A 17260-nucleotide genomic window follows, 5' to 3' on the forward strand; every position below is an offset into this window, starting at 1 on the left:
ATGTCTCACTCCTGCCTTGCTCCACAAATCCATTGCCTCTTCCTTTGTCTCCGTGTTTCAGACTGCAGGGCTCTGTGGGCCTTCCAAACTCCATCTGTAAAAACTCAAAAAAAGGAGTTGTTCTTGGAGAAGCCAATTTTCATCCATTTTAGTAACTTGTGAAAAAATCTGTTTAGTACTAAATCCAGTCTGGCTTTTGAATAGCCAGAGATTCTGGAACACAGACACGCTTTGGCAAAGTACAGTTATTCAAAGTGCCTTATCAAATAAATTAAATAAACCAAACTGTTTTCTCTGCTCTTATGGATAATTTCAGTTACAGACAGAACTGCATCTTGCAGCTAACTCTGCTTATTCCATTGAAAAATAACATAAAATTCCACAGGGGCTGCTGGATCTGTCTGGTGGCAAGTGCTGCAGAATGTTTGTGCCCTGGGCGAGGGAAGGTGACATTTGTCACATGAGCTGGACACTTCCTAAGTTACCTCTCGTTTGTGGTGCTGAATGCTCACTCTGTTTGTCCCTTCTTTCATATGTAAAGTTGTGTGGTTTTTTGTTCAGAATAGCATCCTAGTTGCAACAGCAGTTCTTTTTCTCGTGACCTGACAGTTGTGTTTGTTTGAAAATATATTATCTTTTCCATACCAAAATAATTTTATAAACTAGAACTACAACCTACTGCCATTATTCGGTATTCCTTCTTCTCTAAATGCTGAAATGTCACCAATAGGACTTAGGGAAGCAAGATGGGATTTGGGATATAGGAAACAATTATTTCCTACCTCTAGTCTTGTTTCTGTGGGCTTTGCTATCCCAGTGTTGGAATGGGGCCTCTAGAAGAAGCAGAGGTATTGGTGATTTTAAACAAAACCCAGCCTCTCTCAGCTCGACAGATCTTTCCTGAACTGTTTGGTACCTTAAAGTTAGTTTGCAGTTTCCCGTGTTCCACAGGGGTTCTGTAGAAGGAAAAGTTATTTTAATGGAAAATGACAAATTTTTCTTATGATTAAAATATCAAGCCTATCCATTGACTGTTAAATCTAATTTGCTGTGACTGAAATGTTCTCCAGTGAGATAAGATAATCTCCTGTTATAGGTCAGAGGGCTCCAACTGATTTATGGGGGAAAACCTTGGTAGAAAATACAGAGCTGTGTTTTGTGCTCTTATTTTTCAGCTTTTCTATCATCACCTAGTTAGTCATTCTTTATAAGATTTCCATTTAGCAATCCATAAAGTGACTTCAAAGCAAGCTAAAAGTTTATAAGCTGTTGGATAAGCAAGGCTGGAGCTATCACATGAATAATGGAACATGCTTATGGAACTAATTGAATTCATATTAGATGAAGATAAGTACTTAGTAGTGATAAATAATGAGATAGGAAAATGAAACTCTTATCAAAAGAACACACCCCTTTCACTATCTTATTTTCTGCCTGTGCACTGTAGGCTGTTTTAGTCTTCAGACTCTAGAAAACTGCCCTTTGTGTCGGAAGCTGTGTCAAACTTAGTTGCAGCCTTTTATGTTTTGTCAGAGAAAACGATTGTTTCTGCAACTGCTTGTGTAGGAAGGTTATCAGTGTGATGGTGCTGATGGAGGGGGAGTGCCCTTGACCTAGGAGCTCCCTGCTGGAATTCGGGCACATGTGGTTTTGATTGACTGCTGGGGATGGCTGTGCTGGGCTCTGAGATGTGGAGCTCTGGCAGCCGACTCCAGCGTGCCGGGATCCACTTAGGAGAACATCCACCCTTTCCTGCTCTGCTCGGGGCACACACCCAGATTTGGGGTTAGAATTACTCATTGCAAAAGTATTTAGTATCTTTTTTTATTAATATTCCAGTTGCTCAAGTACCTTTTCTGGGACTTCAGAACTGTAATCCTTGCAAGATTATCCAGGATGAATTTGTGTGTGAAATTGCACATTGCATTTCAGAATGTTCTTCTAACCTTTTTCCGAAGGAAAGAGGACACTGGTGTATATCATAAAAGCTATATGAGTAGATTTTTGTTTTACTGCAACCTGATACCAGTAAAAATGTTCATGTGGGGAAAGAAATGCTCAGTGAAATTCCTGTTGTGTGACTCGTGGTAGGACACGGAGGCTGAGCTCACCTGGTGTCGATCGTGTCTCCTGTGCAGCGGGGCCGTGGAGCTGGGGCTCTCAGAACCCCCCCATGCATTTGGGGAGCACTTTTGGGCACATTGCCCTGCTCCTGTTCGGGGTGAGGATGCCCTGCTCGGGATCCAGTGTGACCAGAGCCCAATTAGCATGCACTGAGTCTGAGCTAACGAGCCCTGAGCACGGGTTCTGTGAGCTTGGGCTCAGGCCTGACCCTGCCATGGGGGTCCCCTTCCCAGAACACACCCTGAGAATTCATTGACCGCTGGCATCTGCCACTGGTACTGTTAATTGTTAATTATATTTTCAATTGGGGTGAGAAGCGTTAATTAGCTTTTCCCACCCTTTTATACTTAGTAAATCAATGCGTTTTCTACCTGTAACTGAGCAAGTGCAGCTTTTCCATAGGATTTTAATGAAGGGTTATAGATTAACTTAAATCCAGGCCTTAAACCCCTAAATGCAGTTTAGCCATTCACAAATATTCCCGATATGGCTGGACATGGTTTCAGGAGTATTGATAAAAATGCATTTCAAACACGGCAGATTACTTACGGAATTGTGTTTTATCTAGTTATTGGGAAAATGGAAATCAGAAGCGTGTTTTAGTAAGGGATTCTGGGGGGATGCGTGAGGGGGAGTTTTCAGAAGCCAAGCCCTGCGGTACCAAGCAGGCTTCTCCAGAAGCAGAGAGGTTTTTCTCGCGTGCCACAGCGCCGGGGCAGCACGGGTGCCGTTTGTCACTCAGTTGGCAGCAGCTGCTTGTGATAAGGATCTGGGGAATCACCTGTAGAGGCTCGGGGTGCGCGGGCGGAAGGGTGGGAGATGGGCTGGGGGGGCAGCCCACCTGCTGTGCCCGGATCAAAGGGCCCCGGGGTCAGGGGGCACATCCCGCTTAAGCAGAGCTGTCTGCTGAATAGCCATTTCAGATTGTAAATCTGGCCGTGATTTCATTAAGTCCTTCTGGCTGCTCTTGGGGCATGAAATAATAAAATTTTATATCCGCTGCCTTTCCTGCTTCTGGCAGCCAGATTGACACATTGTTGTCTGCAGCGTCGTGGTGTTTTCCTTAAGAAAATAAATGGAAACGATTAATTCAGTAGAGACGAGTCATTAAGCAAATAGATTTTAGACTTGTTGTGAATCATATTTTCTTTACAATTTCAAACCTAGTGCACAGGCTCGCTAGACTGTTAGTTTTTGTTAGGAGTTCTGCCTTTCCAAAAGAATCGGTGGAAGGTATCACCCTTTTACTGTTACAGCACTTTTTAAGATGCTGATCACGTTTGTACCTGGTTATAAAACCTCATGATCGGCTTGGTTTATGTTTTGGCAGCAATTTAGCCGTGAAGTTACGCAAACCTGGTTTGTGGGAGGAAAGGCAGGGGGTGCTGGTGTTTGATGGTTATGGAAGTTTTTTTTGTTTTGTTTTAAATTAAATTAATGAAACAATAAAATTGTTCACCTGAAAGAAGTTTAACTTGGGATTCCTTTATGGCAGAAAATGAGGAACCTGCCAAGTGTAGCCAGTGCTGATAAAATAGCATTTAGTGTAAATGGGTGTTATTGTTATGGATGAATACTGCTTCTAGAGTGGCATGGAGAAGCACCCCTTAATTCTTCTATTAGAATATGGTTTCTGTGTTTTTGTGAACTTCCACATAAAACATTTAAATGACTCGAGTGTTTGGCTGCCTGTGAGCAGGGCAGGCACCCGGACTGTGCTTATTTACGGACCTGGTGTTTAAGGCCCCCCGGAGTTTGTTTGAAAAGTTAAGAGATTTTCACAGTAAAGGTGCCATTTCTGAAATTTAAAGTGCTCTTTTCACCAGGAGATAAGTTCTCTCTGATTAAGTCAGTAATTCTTACTAAGCCATGTTTATAGAGGCCATAAACAATGGGTTCAGTATGCTTGTTAAAGCAGCTTTCCATACCTCTCCACTCTTTTAAAAAGAGACATTTAAAATAAAAGGCAGGTGTAGATGTTAGTTTGATTTAGATGGATTTTAGGTGATTAATTATGGCTACAAGTAATTGGGCAAGGATGGTTAAGAAAGGTTTGCCGGAGTGAGATGTGATGCACATTTTCACTGAATCTCTCCGTTTGACTCGGTACATCCCTGACCTGTGGGAAAATAAGAAAAGGAATCTGTAATGTTCATATTTCCTCTTGGTCCTTGCGTATCCACATTTCTTTTCAGCAAAATATGAACCTACTGAATGCAGTCCAGTCTGTTGCACGGGTATCACTTGTAAAATTTTGTTTAGCTCTTCAGGAAGTTGTGAAATATGGACTGGGGCTGTGTGTGGCTTGTGGCTGTCCCTTCCCATTTCCGAAAATTGTGACAACACACAAACTGTGCTTGGGAAAAATGATCTGCATGTTTTTGTGATTCACAGAATCCAGTGGGGTTTAATGTGAGAATCGCAGCTGAATGATGGCAATTTTTACTCAGTTCCAACAAGAGAGTAAATACTGGGATTTCCATGTTGGTTGGGCTGATTAGGTGCCAGGTTTAGTGAAAGAAGTGTGTAATTATTTAACAAAAGCCCTTAGAAGTGCCTGATACTAGCTTTATCAAAAGTGGTAGTGAGAGGAGAAATAACAAAGCCAACTAAGGATTAAGATGAACTGGTCAGTCTGCATTTCTGTAGAATGAGCCACAATCGGACCATCAAAAATTATATGTTTTTGAATGCATTGCAAGACAGATGCTATTAATCAAGTCAGTCTCCAGTGTTTTATTAAATCTGAGGGCTGGTCTCAAGGGAAATCCACTGCCTTTGTACAAATACTGCAAATGTTTACAGTGAGGTTGGGCTCTTGGTGGTGCAGAGTTTAACATCAGCTTCCTTTTGGATACAAGGATTTCTGGGCCGGGTGTGGGGTGATCACACTGAGCAGCATTTACACTCCCTGTACCATGAGGGCATCCTCCTGGGTTATCCCCCCTGGCTGAGCCCTGCTTGGCACAAGCCTGTTCTGTGCTCCAGGAAAGCCCACATTTTGCTGAAGGGGAGGTGCAGATCCAGCACCAGAGGAGCAGAAACAGCCCTGGCTCGTTCACCACGCGTGTGCTGCTTCTTCAGCAGCCAGCAGGAGAAGCGTTTCCTTCCTTCTGTCTTGTCCTGCCAGCACTGAGGCTGACAAGCTTCTGGCTTTGGTTAAGTACTCTGCAAGACCTTTTTGTTGGAGGTTTTTAGACTCCTCTGAGTATAAGTGAGATTTTTAATTTTCTGAGACAGGAAGGAGCAAATCAGTTTGTCTGGTGCTTCCGGACTCCTAGAAGGAGCGAGGCTCCTGGATTGCTTTAGAGTTTATCAGATGCAGCCAACGGGGTGACCTTTGGTTCCTGCAAGCAAAGTACCTGCTTTGTCAGGCAGTGCTGGTGCTCTTTATGTGGAAAGCATTAAATGTAATATTCTTCTATTTAAGTTAAAGAAATGTCTCATGAAGACCTAAACTTAAATGTCTACAAAGTGGATTTTATTGTTGTTGGGGTTTTTTTCAGCCCTAAGTACACAGCAGTTTGCTTTATAGACAGAGGACTGAGCCTTGAAAACTGAGGGTAATTATTTAACTGCCTAAGGCTCAACTTTGCCATTGTTTTAGGACTTGAGTTCCTTTCTTTTAAAGGAAACAATTCCCTCCACCCCACAAAACCTTAATTAAAAATTGAGTATGTTTTTGTTCATTTTCCTGCTCAGTAACTTTCATTTGGTCCTGCACGTAGGTAGGTAGGTACTTAAATATTTTTTACAGTGTCACTGGGAAATTTCCTCAATTACCATATTCTATAATTGCAGTTTTTCTGATTTTGAAATTTCAAGCTTTATTTGAAGAGATTAAACCTGTGTGATTAGTCAGTCAAAAAAAAAAAAAAAAGATTCAAGCCTCCTGTTAGTGGAAGAAGTGTTAAGTGTTTAAATGCTGCTCTGTTTGGAATCAGTGACTCATTTACTGTTGCCTAAGCAGGGAAATCGAGTCTGGCAATATTTAAATTTGCTTAGATCACTGATACCTTTAGACACTTAGAGTCACAGGTACTGATGATCATTCTTTTGAGAAATAGGTTCTTCTTTTCTCTTTAATGTGTAAGTACTGTTACAGAGGACGTGAACTTCAGACTAGATCAGAAACTGTCCCTCAATTCACGGGAACAGGAGAGAAATTTCAGACTTGCTGACCAGGATATGGTGGAATTAAATTTCTCTTAGCTTTGTTTTTTCCCCTCCATTTTAATTATTTACTGATTAGGCTCTTATAGCATCCAGTTTACTGAAATGCAGTTGTAAACTTGTCTTTATTAGACTTCCAAAATTCAGTCTGGAATTTGGAAATCAGTTCCCATCCCTGACTTAATGCAACTCTCAAATCCTGGAAAATCCACTCTTTATTGTTATTGAAATGAATTTACAAATAGAAGAAGATTTGCTTGAAATCCAGCCTTGACTAGAAACTGTTAAACGTGCAAACAGGACACCAAGACAAACATTAGTAGAGGTGCTTGAAATAAATCTTTGCTTGAATAATCACAACTTCGTCTGCCAACTGAAGGTTATTTTTTTAGCATTGTAAAATGAGTAAATAAAACAAATGATGACAGGAAGTCAGGAATGTTGATTGTTTTTAAAATGGTTGAGGTTCTGTAGTGCCATGTTGTTCTGCCATCACTTGTGTCCTTTATGCATAAAATTTAATTTCCCATACTTACATTTTCCTTTCCCTTTTCCTGAATTTGCTCACATACAGAAAGTAAGAAGCATGGCCCTGGAAGATGTGGTGATCCTCAACGTAGACACCAACACACTGGAAACCCCTTTTGATGACCTTCAGAGCCTCCCCAATGATGTGGTATGTATGCCGTGACTTATCCAAGGCTTCTGCTGACAGCAATTCCTGCTGCCTGTCACCGAGGGCTCTCACTGGGAGCTCTCGCTGGTAGCACTGAACTGCTTTCCCTCAGCTCTTGCTGTCCCAAAGCGTTGGGGGATGCTGGTTTCAACGTTTGCAGACGTGCATTGAAGCCCCCCAGTGAAAATCAGCTAATGCTCACGTGAGCTAGAAATCCTGCATCGTTAGTTAACTGTTGTTTCCAAATGAAATTGTGTGAGTTTTTTTCCTGTGACTGCTTCCAGGTGAGCTTTAAGGAATTTTGTTCATTTTATATCCTGAGATATGATATGAAATGGATGCCTTTACATTCACTTCAATCACTGCTAGAATTCAGAACTCATTTTCTTTCTCATTCGCCATTTTAATTGGTAAATTATTTCGTGTTTTTAATAACTTGATAGAAATGGTGTATAAATACCTGACATTTAATGGGACGCAAAGACATCCCACTTGCTGCTGCAGTCATCTCCACTGAAGGAGCTGAGAGGGGAGAGCAGAAGAGTGAGAGTGTCAGGAGCTGTTTCCAAGGCAGAGAGTGAATGTTCAGGAGCACGTGGCAGGGGAAATCCGGATTTCCTTTGCTAGTTGGGAATGTTGTGCTGACTGTCAGGTCTGAACATTTTTATGTGCAGTTGAGAAATAGAACTGATGTGCAGGGAGTGAGTGTAAGCTGGTGTGTGAGGAGAAGCTGCCGTGACAGCGAGTGCCCAGTGCCTCCTGCTGTGACACCCTGGCATTCCAACAGATCCCTTCTTCCCAAACAGGGAGCTCAGGAGGAAAGGGCCATCTTGATTGCGAACATTTTGGCTGTAGTCAAACATTTAGTCTGTAAAAGTTGATTCCATTATTTTTTCTGGCATTATATAGTTTTTCATTTTGATTTCACTCCCAGCATCCAAATCTGCCAGCTGGTCACTGCTCGTGCCATTATCCACAACCCGGGAATGACAGACTTGTAAATTTCATGGAATTATGTAAGAAATGTCTGGATACAGTGAGCACGGGGCCTCAAACATGTATATGATTTGTCAACAATCAAGTATTATATTAGATTTTATGAGACTTCATTAAAGGAGCTGTTGTGGGCATACTGTAGAACATCAGAAGAGACTTCTCCAATAAACACAGAACTTCAAGCTTTGGAATGTAATAAATTTTAAGAGACTTCCTTCCTTTCATTATTTACTTTTACTTCACTTTTATAACAGTAGAGAGTTGTGTTTTATTAGTTGAAATTTCTTGATTCAGTTTTCCACAGGTCTGTTTAAGAGCTCCATTTTATCTTGGAGGATGTTGAGAGCAGAGCAGAGGAAGTGCTGCCAGCAAATTCAATTAACTGGCAGGGCTCACCAGTAGCATATATGGGGTATTTTTTTTTCACAACTGCTATATAAATACAGCTGGGATTAATACTTATCACAACAAAGCTTTAAGCTGAGTCGTGTTGCGTTGTGTAATTAGTGCTTGGGCTGGGGTTTACGTGGGATTTAGCTCTGGCGCATTGTTGCAGTTACCTGGATGAAGCAGTTCCTCCTCCAGGTCTCTCCCTCCACACGGTTCCAGAGTTGGCTTTGACCACTAGAGAGCAGCTGCTCTGCTGTGCCAGAATTGAATTTCTGTCAGTTCTTTCATGCATCATGTGTTTGGAACTGTAAGTGGATCAAGTTGTTCATCTCAGCAGGGAGATGCTAAAGCCAATCCATTAGACTTTTTTTTTTTTTTTTTTTTTTTTTGCTTCCCTGGGAGATTTTGGGAGTGTGTATCCCCACTGGTCTTAGTCTAAGTAGATGCATTTCTGATCTGAGAAACTAAAAATGTCTTCAAGAGTTTCCTGATCATAAATGCCTGTTATGTCAAACTACTCTGCCAGTTTTGCTACTTAATGTGAGCGGTGAGCAATCCATGCACTGCTGAATAGACAAAATTTACTTTGCTAAATTAAATCTATGTATATTCATCAGTGAGCAAAAACATCTTTTCTGTGGTGCATTCACCATCAGGTAATTAATCCAGTGGAAAATTTCTAAAAGCTGCTTTCCCTCTCTCCTTGAACTGCTTTTTGAATCAAGTGAATGAAGTCTTATGATTATTTTAGAGCCTTGGGTAGCGAGTTGTTCTTGAGTTTCATGATAGTGATGTTGCTACCTAAACTGGTTCTTGGAAATCAAGAATAAACTGTTCTTTATTCTTTAATTCTTAGGATCCAGTCAAATACAGGACCCAGTGAAAGGTCTTTCCAGTTAGAATTTGTGTCAGAGGAGCTGGACAGAACTGAGGCAGTTCCAGCAGAGTCAGCTCAAGCTGTTCCTTTGCCCCAGTTTACCTCAGCAGTACCTGCTGGCTGTCAGGCTTCTCAAGTGGTCAGGTCATGTCCCTGAAAATCAAGATTTGTACTACTGTGGTACTGATTAACTATTTGAAATGTGAAAACCTGCCCTTTCTTCACCTTCTGCTTCTGATGTATTGCTGGAAATCTGGCAGCATGAGAGCACCCTGGGAAGTAACTTTCCTTTTAAAATAATCAATATTAAAAAAAGCAATTTATTAAGGACTGTGATTACAATAAGTGCATCTGCTGCTGACAAGTCTCCTACACCACCGTCTGTGTTGCAACGAATAGCAAAGAGGGGGTAGTAAATTTTTTATTTTTTTTTTTGTGCAACCCGTATGGATTTTTCATGTATTTCCAAATAAGTGTCATCTTCTAGTCCTAGTTGTAGTCAGAGCCCCACGTTACAAGGAATAAAGTATAAGCTCGCTCTGTCAGCTCGTGGTTGTTGCTAAATGAAGGCCTGGGGGTGGCTGGGGCCTCTGCGTGTCCCGGGCTCAGCTGTGGGCTCCTGCTGCCACTCTCCAGCGAGCCACCACGGCTGCTGGTTTTCACACGGGCCATGAGCTGCTTCCAGGGCAGCCAGGAGTACCAATCTGCAGCTCTGTCGCCAAACCATTTTCCTGAAGGTGAATCCAGTTTTATTTCTTATGCTGTGTTTGCAGTAGAATGTTTCTTGCTTTATTCATGTTGACAACTGAAAAGTCTTGGACCTAATTAAAAGAATTTCCACTAGCACCTTTACTGAACCATTTCATTCTGCTGCATTGCACAGATTGCATTCTGAAACATGGTGAGAGTTGAAATTGGACCTTTAAACTTCAACTGCCAGAAGTATAAAAATCTTCTTTAAAAACACTCTCAGGGTAGACTGCATGTATATGTGTCTGTTTGGCTAGAAATAATCCTCATTTTCAGTGGTCACAATCTGAGGGTTTTTTTAAAGTATCACTGTCTCTGTAGGCAGGAAACCAGCCTAATTCTGCTAGTATAGTCTACTTTGTATTACATGCTCATTTTTTCCAAAGAGTACACATGAGGGTGTTTTGGGGTGGATTTTTTTGCTACTTGTTAGTATATTTAAATATGTTGTTGTTAAAATATTGACTTGCCTATTGCAGTAATCCCACATGTATAAAAAATTGACATCCTACAGTATTCGAGGAAGTAGCAAAACACCAGTCAATACTGTGCTTCTTTCCCAGCCAGGGGAGCTGAAGCACAGAAAGGCTGTGACCAGCCCTCTGAACTCTTGGTTTGTTTAAAACAAAGCATGGAGCTTTTTCCTTCTATACAGATGGAAGGTTCTGTATCTTCACATGAGTGTTTACAGAAAACCCCTGATAACAATGTTGGAGGTGGATCTGAAAGCTTCTCAGAGCTCGGGATATTTTATTATACTTTTAAATGGTTTATATAAGTTAATATAGAAAATAAAAGCATATTTCAACATTACAAGTCTAGACCCCTTCAAACATGAAGTATGCTGTTTGGGTTTGAAAATCTGGTGAAGCTTTTATATTTAGAGGATTACAGAACTCCTTGAGGAACGTTATTTCACTGAATAGGAGTGAGCTTATTTTACGGGCTTCAGGCTAAATCTGGTATCATGTGTTATGTTAATATGGGCTTGTGGGCTCATTAATGCGTGGATCATTGGCATAAGCATTCAGATTTATAAACAGTGCTGGACACGCTCCTGGTTATTTCTGTTACGCTAAATAATGAAACGCCTTTTACAGCAGGATCTGCAGAAGATTTAAAAGGAAGTGGCTGTGTAACAGTTTTAGTAAACACGAGCACGAAGATAACAAGTAAAAGAAAAGCGAGTAGTGCCCAGCATGGATTCCATATTTAGCACCCCTGGAGCGCGGCAAGGAGCCCTGGTGCCCTCCCCGGCCCAGGCTGCTGCACGGGGCAGTTAAGGTAGGGATGTGCTACCCGAGGGCCAGTGAGGCACTGCGTTCAGGAGAATCACGCTGCTCTGGGCGACCGAGGCAGGCTGCTGGCAACGGCCCAAGGCGGAGAAAATGCCACTCATCTGCTGGGATTCTGGGGATACGGATGAGGCCACAGCAAGCTTTCGTTGGGAGCTGGAGATGGGAAGAAGGTCTTGAAAGTTAATTTGAATATTTGAACCATCGGCTTGTATGGTATGAGGTGTAATTCATACTCTCCAACAACAGTTAGTTATGGTTGCTACTAGAGGATCTGCTCACTCTGTCAATAATATTCCTACAGCATTTCTTGCATAGTGCGAATGAAGTACACAGAGCTACCCCATGGAGATTTTCAGTATGGCATTTGGAAAAGGAAGGTTTGCTAGTTACTGGCTCTTTCTGTTAAATTCATCATATGGATATTTATGGAGTCAGTCATGTTCTCCTGCAAATCGGGTTAACTAGAGATTTCCTGCCGTTCTGTTTTCCCCCTGGAATGGTGGCTCCTGTTTTCTGCGCCAGGTATCCCACTAAACTCGGGCTTTGCGCGTGGCACGGCCTCAGCCTCTCACAGCACCGCCTGAATTCCTTTCACGAGCCAGTGCCCCGGGAATTTGGGTTTGTCTTGCTGTGCGTTGTGTGAGATCTGTGTCAGAACCTCAGCTTGTCCCGGTTCTGTCTGCGGCGCCACAGGCCGTGAGGGAACCATGAGGGAACCATGAGGGAGCCGTGAGGGAATCCTGAGGGGCCATGAGGGAATCCTGAGGGGCCGTGAGGGAATCCCGAGGGGCCGTGAGGGAATCCTGAGGGGCCGTGAGGGAATCCTGAGGGAGCCGTGAGGGAATCCTGAGGGGCCATGAGGGAATCCTGAGGGGCCGTGAGGGAATCCCGAGGGGCCGTGAGGGAATCCTGAGGGGCCGTGAGGGAATCCTGAGGGAGCCGTGAGGGAATCCCGAGGGGCCATGAGGGAATCCTGAGGGGCCGTGAGGGAATCCTGAGGGAGCCGTGAGGGAATCCTGAGGAGCCGTGAGGGAATCCCGAGGGGCCATGAGGGAATCCTGAGGGGCCATGAGGGAATCCCGAGGGGCCGTGAGGGAATCCTGAGGGGCCATGAGGGAATCCCGAGGGGCCATGAGGGAATCCTGAGGGGCCATGAGGGAATCCCGAGGGGCCGTGAGGGAATCCTGAGCGGCGGTGAGGGAATCCCGAGGGGCCATGAGGGAGCCGTGAGGGGCCGTGAGGGAATCCCGAGGGGCCGTGAGGGAATCCCGAGGGGCCGTGAGGGAATCCTGAGGGGCCATGAGGGAATCTTGAGGGGCCGTGAGGGAATCCCGAGGGGCCGTGAGGGGCCGTGAGGGAATCCCGAGGGGCCGTGAGGGAATCCCGGGGGGCGGCCGGGGCAGGACACAGCGGATCCCGGGCATGGCCGAGCCCTCGGCAAACAACTCCAAAAGTGTGTGAGAACGGGCAAAAATGCCCACATCACACAGAGGACAAGTGTGAGGAGTAAGGAGGCGCGGGAGGAGCTGTCGGGACTGACATCAGAGGAGGAGAGGCGGGGCTGGGGCGGAGACTTGGGCCGGTAAGAGGCGGCGGCAGGGGAAGGGGTTTAAGTTTCTGTCTTTGTTTCTCACTCTCTGGCTGTATTTTAACTGCCAATACATTAAAATAATTTTCCACATTGGAGCCTGTGGCTCATGGGTACGCATCTCCTTGAGCCCCCGAGCCTGGAGTGCGCGTTTGCCCCGAGGCTGGGCCGGGCTCCGGGACCTGCTGAGGGCAGCCAAAAACAGCCCTCGCGGGGTCACTGCTCCTTCAGGCGCTGAAATGCGAGGCAACTAACCTTTAAAAACCCTTGTGTTTGTGGCGAATAGATTTTTCAGACCTTCAGGATTTGTTCCTAGCCTTGGTGGTGATGGATGGCCTGGTTGTGTGGAGCAGTTTCTCTTGTAATCTGATGTTTGAATTAATTTAGCTGCCGTTGTTTCATGGATTCTAATCAAGAGTGACACATTTTCATGGACTACCTTTAAAAGAGTACTCAACAGCGTGTTAACAGTGGATTTTAAGTAGGAGGGAAGGTTCAGTGAAGCTTTTGGTATCCTATTGGTTTCTGAATAGAATCCAAACATATCTTAGAGAAGCAAAACAGCTTGAAAAGTAACGCTCTTAGAACTGAAAAATTCATCTCTGAATTCACAATGACCTTTTGTCATAACTGCTGCTGTGGTTAGCACATTTTTCATTTAGCTGTGCCCCAATGTGTTGCGCTTTGTGATATGAGAGTGATCTAGACCTGCTGTGTGATTTCAGGTTTCTGCACTGAAGAACAGATTGAAGAAAGTCTCTACAACCACTGGAGATGGTGTTGCAAGAGCGTTTCTAAAAGCACAAGCAGCTTTCTTTGGGAGCTACAGAAACGCCCTGAAAATTGAACCTGTAAGTAGGCAATTAGTTGGCATAAAATGTAAATGTGCAGCTGTGATGGAGAAAAAACCTAACAATTCAAAGTGTAGCATAACCTACTCTTCCTAAGGTCAGCATGGTGGCTCTTTGGCTGACTAGTACTGAAAACAGTGTTCAAGTCTCCAGAATTAAAGAGGTACAACAAGCATGATCCATCACACAGGGAAAACCTTCACATGGAAAGGGATGTTGGTTAGTTCTGAAGGCAGTTGAATTAGAGGAGAGATGGTAAGAAAGAATAAATTAATGACCATAAGAGGTTAGTGCAGAGCTGACCATTCCCTCCTCTGCAAAACCAGTTTCTTCTTTGTGTTTTTGTGTTAAAAGATGATGTGTTTGGCATTCTCCTGCTCTTTGAAGATTAATGAAAAGATCTGACCTGCAGACGTGTGATAAATTTAATTTTAACCATGATGTTATGGTTACATGGCCAAAAGTTGGACTATGGGTATAGTGTTTCTTGAGGATTTCAGTAGCTAAAGCCTCTCCACTACTATAATTTGTCTTTTTATTTTTAAAGCCAGGAGGAAAACACAGCTCAGCCTGACTTCTAAACAGCCCAGTTATTACCTTCAAATAAATATCATTTCAACAGTTCATCTTCAGGTTTTAAAAATTAGTTTTCAAGTCAGCAGAAGTCCTTCCACATCTTACTGGGGGAATCCGTTTGTGTGTAAAAAAATAAATTGTATTGACTTGTGTGTCTATGTCTGGGTGTAAGAACTGGGCTTTTAAAGCATCGCAGGTGAAATAATGGAGGTATTTAAAATGGGGACCATACAAATGACAAAGATGGAAGCAGCAAGGCGCTCTGGCTGTGAGCCTCCTTTATCCCTGCTGGGGAGACACTGACTCCCCTCCATCCCTGCAGGCTTCCTTGTTCTCCAGTGCTCCTCCCTGTAGTTGCCAGGCAACTCTGGGAATATTGGTGTATGCTTTGCCTGGATGTGTGTGTGAGATTAACTAGTTAAGGGATTTATGAAGGAAAATAAAAATTTAAATTGCTGTTCTGGAAATACCATCTGGTATTTTGAAGGCTGAATGTTAGAGATGAACGTTTGAAATGAGTTGACAGTGGCACGCCCCTAGAAAGTGCAACTTTGAGGGACAGCTAACCTGAGGAAGTAGCAGAAATGGTTTAGTTTGCTTCTCATTCCATCAAAGAAAATGTGTAAATATAGCTACACAAATATGTCATAAAATTCACTTTAATAATCAGAAAGTGGAAAAATTCAGGGCTTTCTTTCCTAAGGCTTTTTGTAAACCAGCAGTTTGATTTGTGATTATACCTTTCAGTGTTAAGATTTAGATAAAGCAAATTTGCAGGTGTTTCGTGTTCATGTATCACCTTCACATGGAGTAAGTACAGGGCATAGGCAATACCAAAGGTGAGATGGTTCTTTGCATTTCATGTACTATAACTCCAGAAACCTGACTGTTCTTTTAAAATCATCGATAATTAGAAAATGCATTCAAAGAAGTACATACAGAATACATTTTCCTCCTTTCATAGTTTCTGTCTCATAAGACAATCTAATTTCATCGGCTATCTCATTGGTATGAGCTGACTTTCCAGGATAAATGGTGTGAATCCTTTTTTCATTATTCTGTGTAGGCCCAGAATGTGTCACCGAGCAGGCTCTACATTCACATTATTATACTTCAGCATAGTAAGATCTCTTATTTGTTCAGAGGCTTTTACTTTAGAGATGCAAGGTTGTGTAATGTACATATAAACAGAACACTGGCAATGAGTTTCTGTTGCCATGAACTGAGGCCTTTGGTAACTAGAAATTGCATGAAAAAACATATCCAGGTATACAGTTGGCAAGCACAGTAATATTTACTTGACAAAGTAACTGCTGCAGTGCTGTTTCCTACGGTGTTTCCCGTAGCTGCACTGAGGCAGTTTTAAATGCAGAGGAGTATCTGCTGGGTGTGATGTACTGACAGCCCCACAAAGCTCTGTGGCTATTAAGTCCAGTCCAACTCAGCAGCAGCTGGGTGTTCACTGGGCTGTACTGAGGCAGATTATCCTGATGCATATGGCTTAAATGTCTACCAGTGACACCAGTGTGCGCATTTTGTTCACTTGAATGACCTTTTTCAAATTCCCAATTTTTTTGTTGTTTGCAGAGGGAATGATTTTACCTCTTCTAAGTATTTAATTCACACAAGTAGCTGATCTTCAGCAGAACAATCTGTGTGAATACGAAGTGTGTGTAAAGGTGCTTGGTAGGACTGAGCAGTTGGGGGATGTTGGGAAGCAAGGCTCAGATTTTCGGGATGGGAGCCGTGGCCGTGCACTTTCTTCTGCTGACACCTAGTGGTTCCAGGCATTCAGTCGGACTCTCGCAGGGTTTGTGAGGAACAACCCCTCCCACCTGTGGGTCGAGGTACGCTCCGGGTGGGCTGGCCCAGAGCAGTGGGGTGTAGGTGTGACCCAGCAGGATGTGGGGGCTGCGGGGCGGTGCTGCTGCTGCTGCCTCAGCCCTGTGGGGTTTGCCCCCATCTCGCGTGGGAGCTGCGCTCCAGGCTCTGCTGGGACGTGCAGTCGTCCCAAATACATGGGTCTGTTCTGCCTGGTCTGTGGCACTGCAGCGATTCTGACAGGGCTGGTACTTGTAGGAAACCACTGGATCACCTCCTGTTACCGTGTTGTAAATACTCCTCCATGAGTTACACCTTTCACGTGGAACTGGGACCATGACTACTGATACCTCCTTGCATGCAGTGGGAGCTACTGAGGATACGTGAATCTCTGCAGTGAAGCATCAATTAATTCTCTTTGTCTTCATGGTTAATTATTCAGTCTTATTCAGGTTTATTTGCCTGAACAACCATTAGTTGTAAACTGGATAATTTCTGGTTATTTGCATTGTTCTGACTTGATTTGGGTTAAATTTAACCTTAATATTCCTTGGATACATCCACTTAAGAGTAAGCAGGAAATCTGAGGCAGAGTCAATGTGCTTTTCTATTTCCACGCTTTTCGTGTGCTTCCATTGCTGAAGTTACTTTCCAATTTGTGAACTGCTGATCTTAATATGAGACTACTTATTGAAACTCCTAGATGTTTTGTATACTGCAGTTTTCGTGCTGCATTAGCTGAACTACACTGGTGGAGGAATGTGTGTTATACGCACATTGCTGCCTAAGTTCTGTTGTCCTGTCAAAGCCTGATAATTTATATTTGGATTTTAAATAGAGAAGACAATGTACTACCAATTTTCATAATTGTAACTTTGATACGATTTTTCTCATAATGCAATGCAATTTGAGCAATGGTGGGAGAAGAAACCATTATTAATCGGAGGAAATAAGTTTTTTTCTTTCTCAACATAATACTAAATTCAACTTCAGGACATAATTAAGGCATTAATTATTTTACAGGAATCTGTGGAACAGACACAAATAAATGCCTTCAACAGTTCCAGATTCATGAGATCAGAGTCAGAAAATGATATTTGGTGCAGAGTAAAAAAGCAAATGCCAGATGAGTCAAAAAGG

At 43.2% G+C, this 17260-nt stretch overlaps 1 protein-coding gene and 1 long non-coding RNA gene across 11 annotated transcripts in view; both read left to right on the forward strand.

Annotated features, from left to right (window-relative positions):
• DENND1A (DENN domain containing 1A) overlaps positions 1-17260 on the forward strand; it is a 155608-nt gene that overhangs the window by 86182 nt on the left and 52166 nt on the right. For all 10 annotated transcript variants that reach the window (XM_068210944.1, XM_068210948.1, XM_068210949.1 and 7 more), the window contains 2 exons: positions 6872-6973; positions 13598-13723. In XM_068210944.1, the coding sequence (XP_068067045.1) occupies positions 6872-6973; positions 13598-13723 (228 nt within the window). The remainder of the gene's footprint in view (positions 1-6871; positions 6974-13597; positions 13724-17260) is intronic.
• On the forward strand, positions 7023-8899 carry LOC137486066 (uncharacterized). The gene is made up of 2 exons (XR_011005569.1): positions 7023-7257; positions 7908-8899. It is a non-coding gene; the product is annotated as an uncharacterized lncRNA (long non-coding RNA).

Source organism: Anomalospiza imberbis, chromosome 21 (genome assembly GCF_031753505.1).
Source record: "Anomalospiza imberbis isolate Cuckoo-Finch-1a 21T00152 chromosome 21, ASM3175350v1, whole genome shotgun sequence".
NCBI classification, from domain to species: domain Eukaryota; kingdom Metazoa; phylum Chordata; class Aves; order Passeriformes; family Viduidae; genus Anomalospiza; species Anomalospiza imberbis.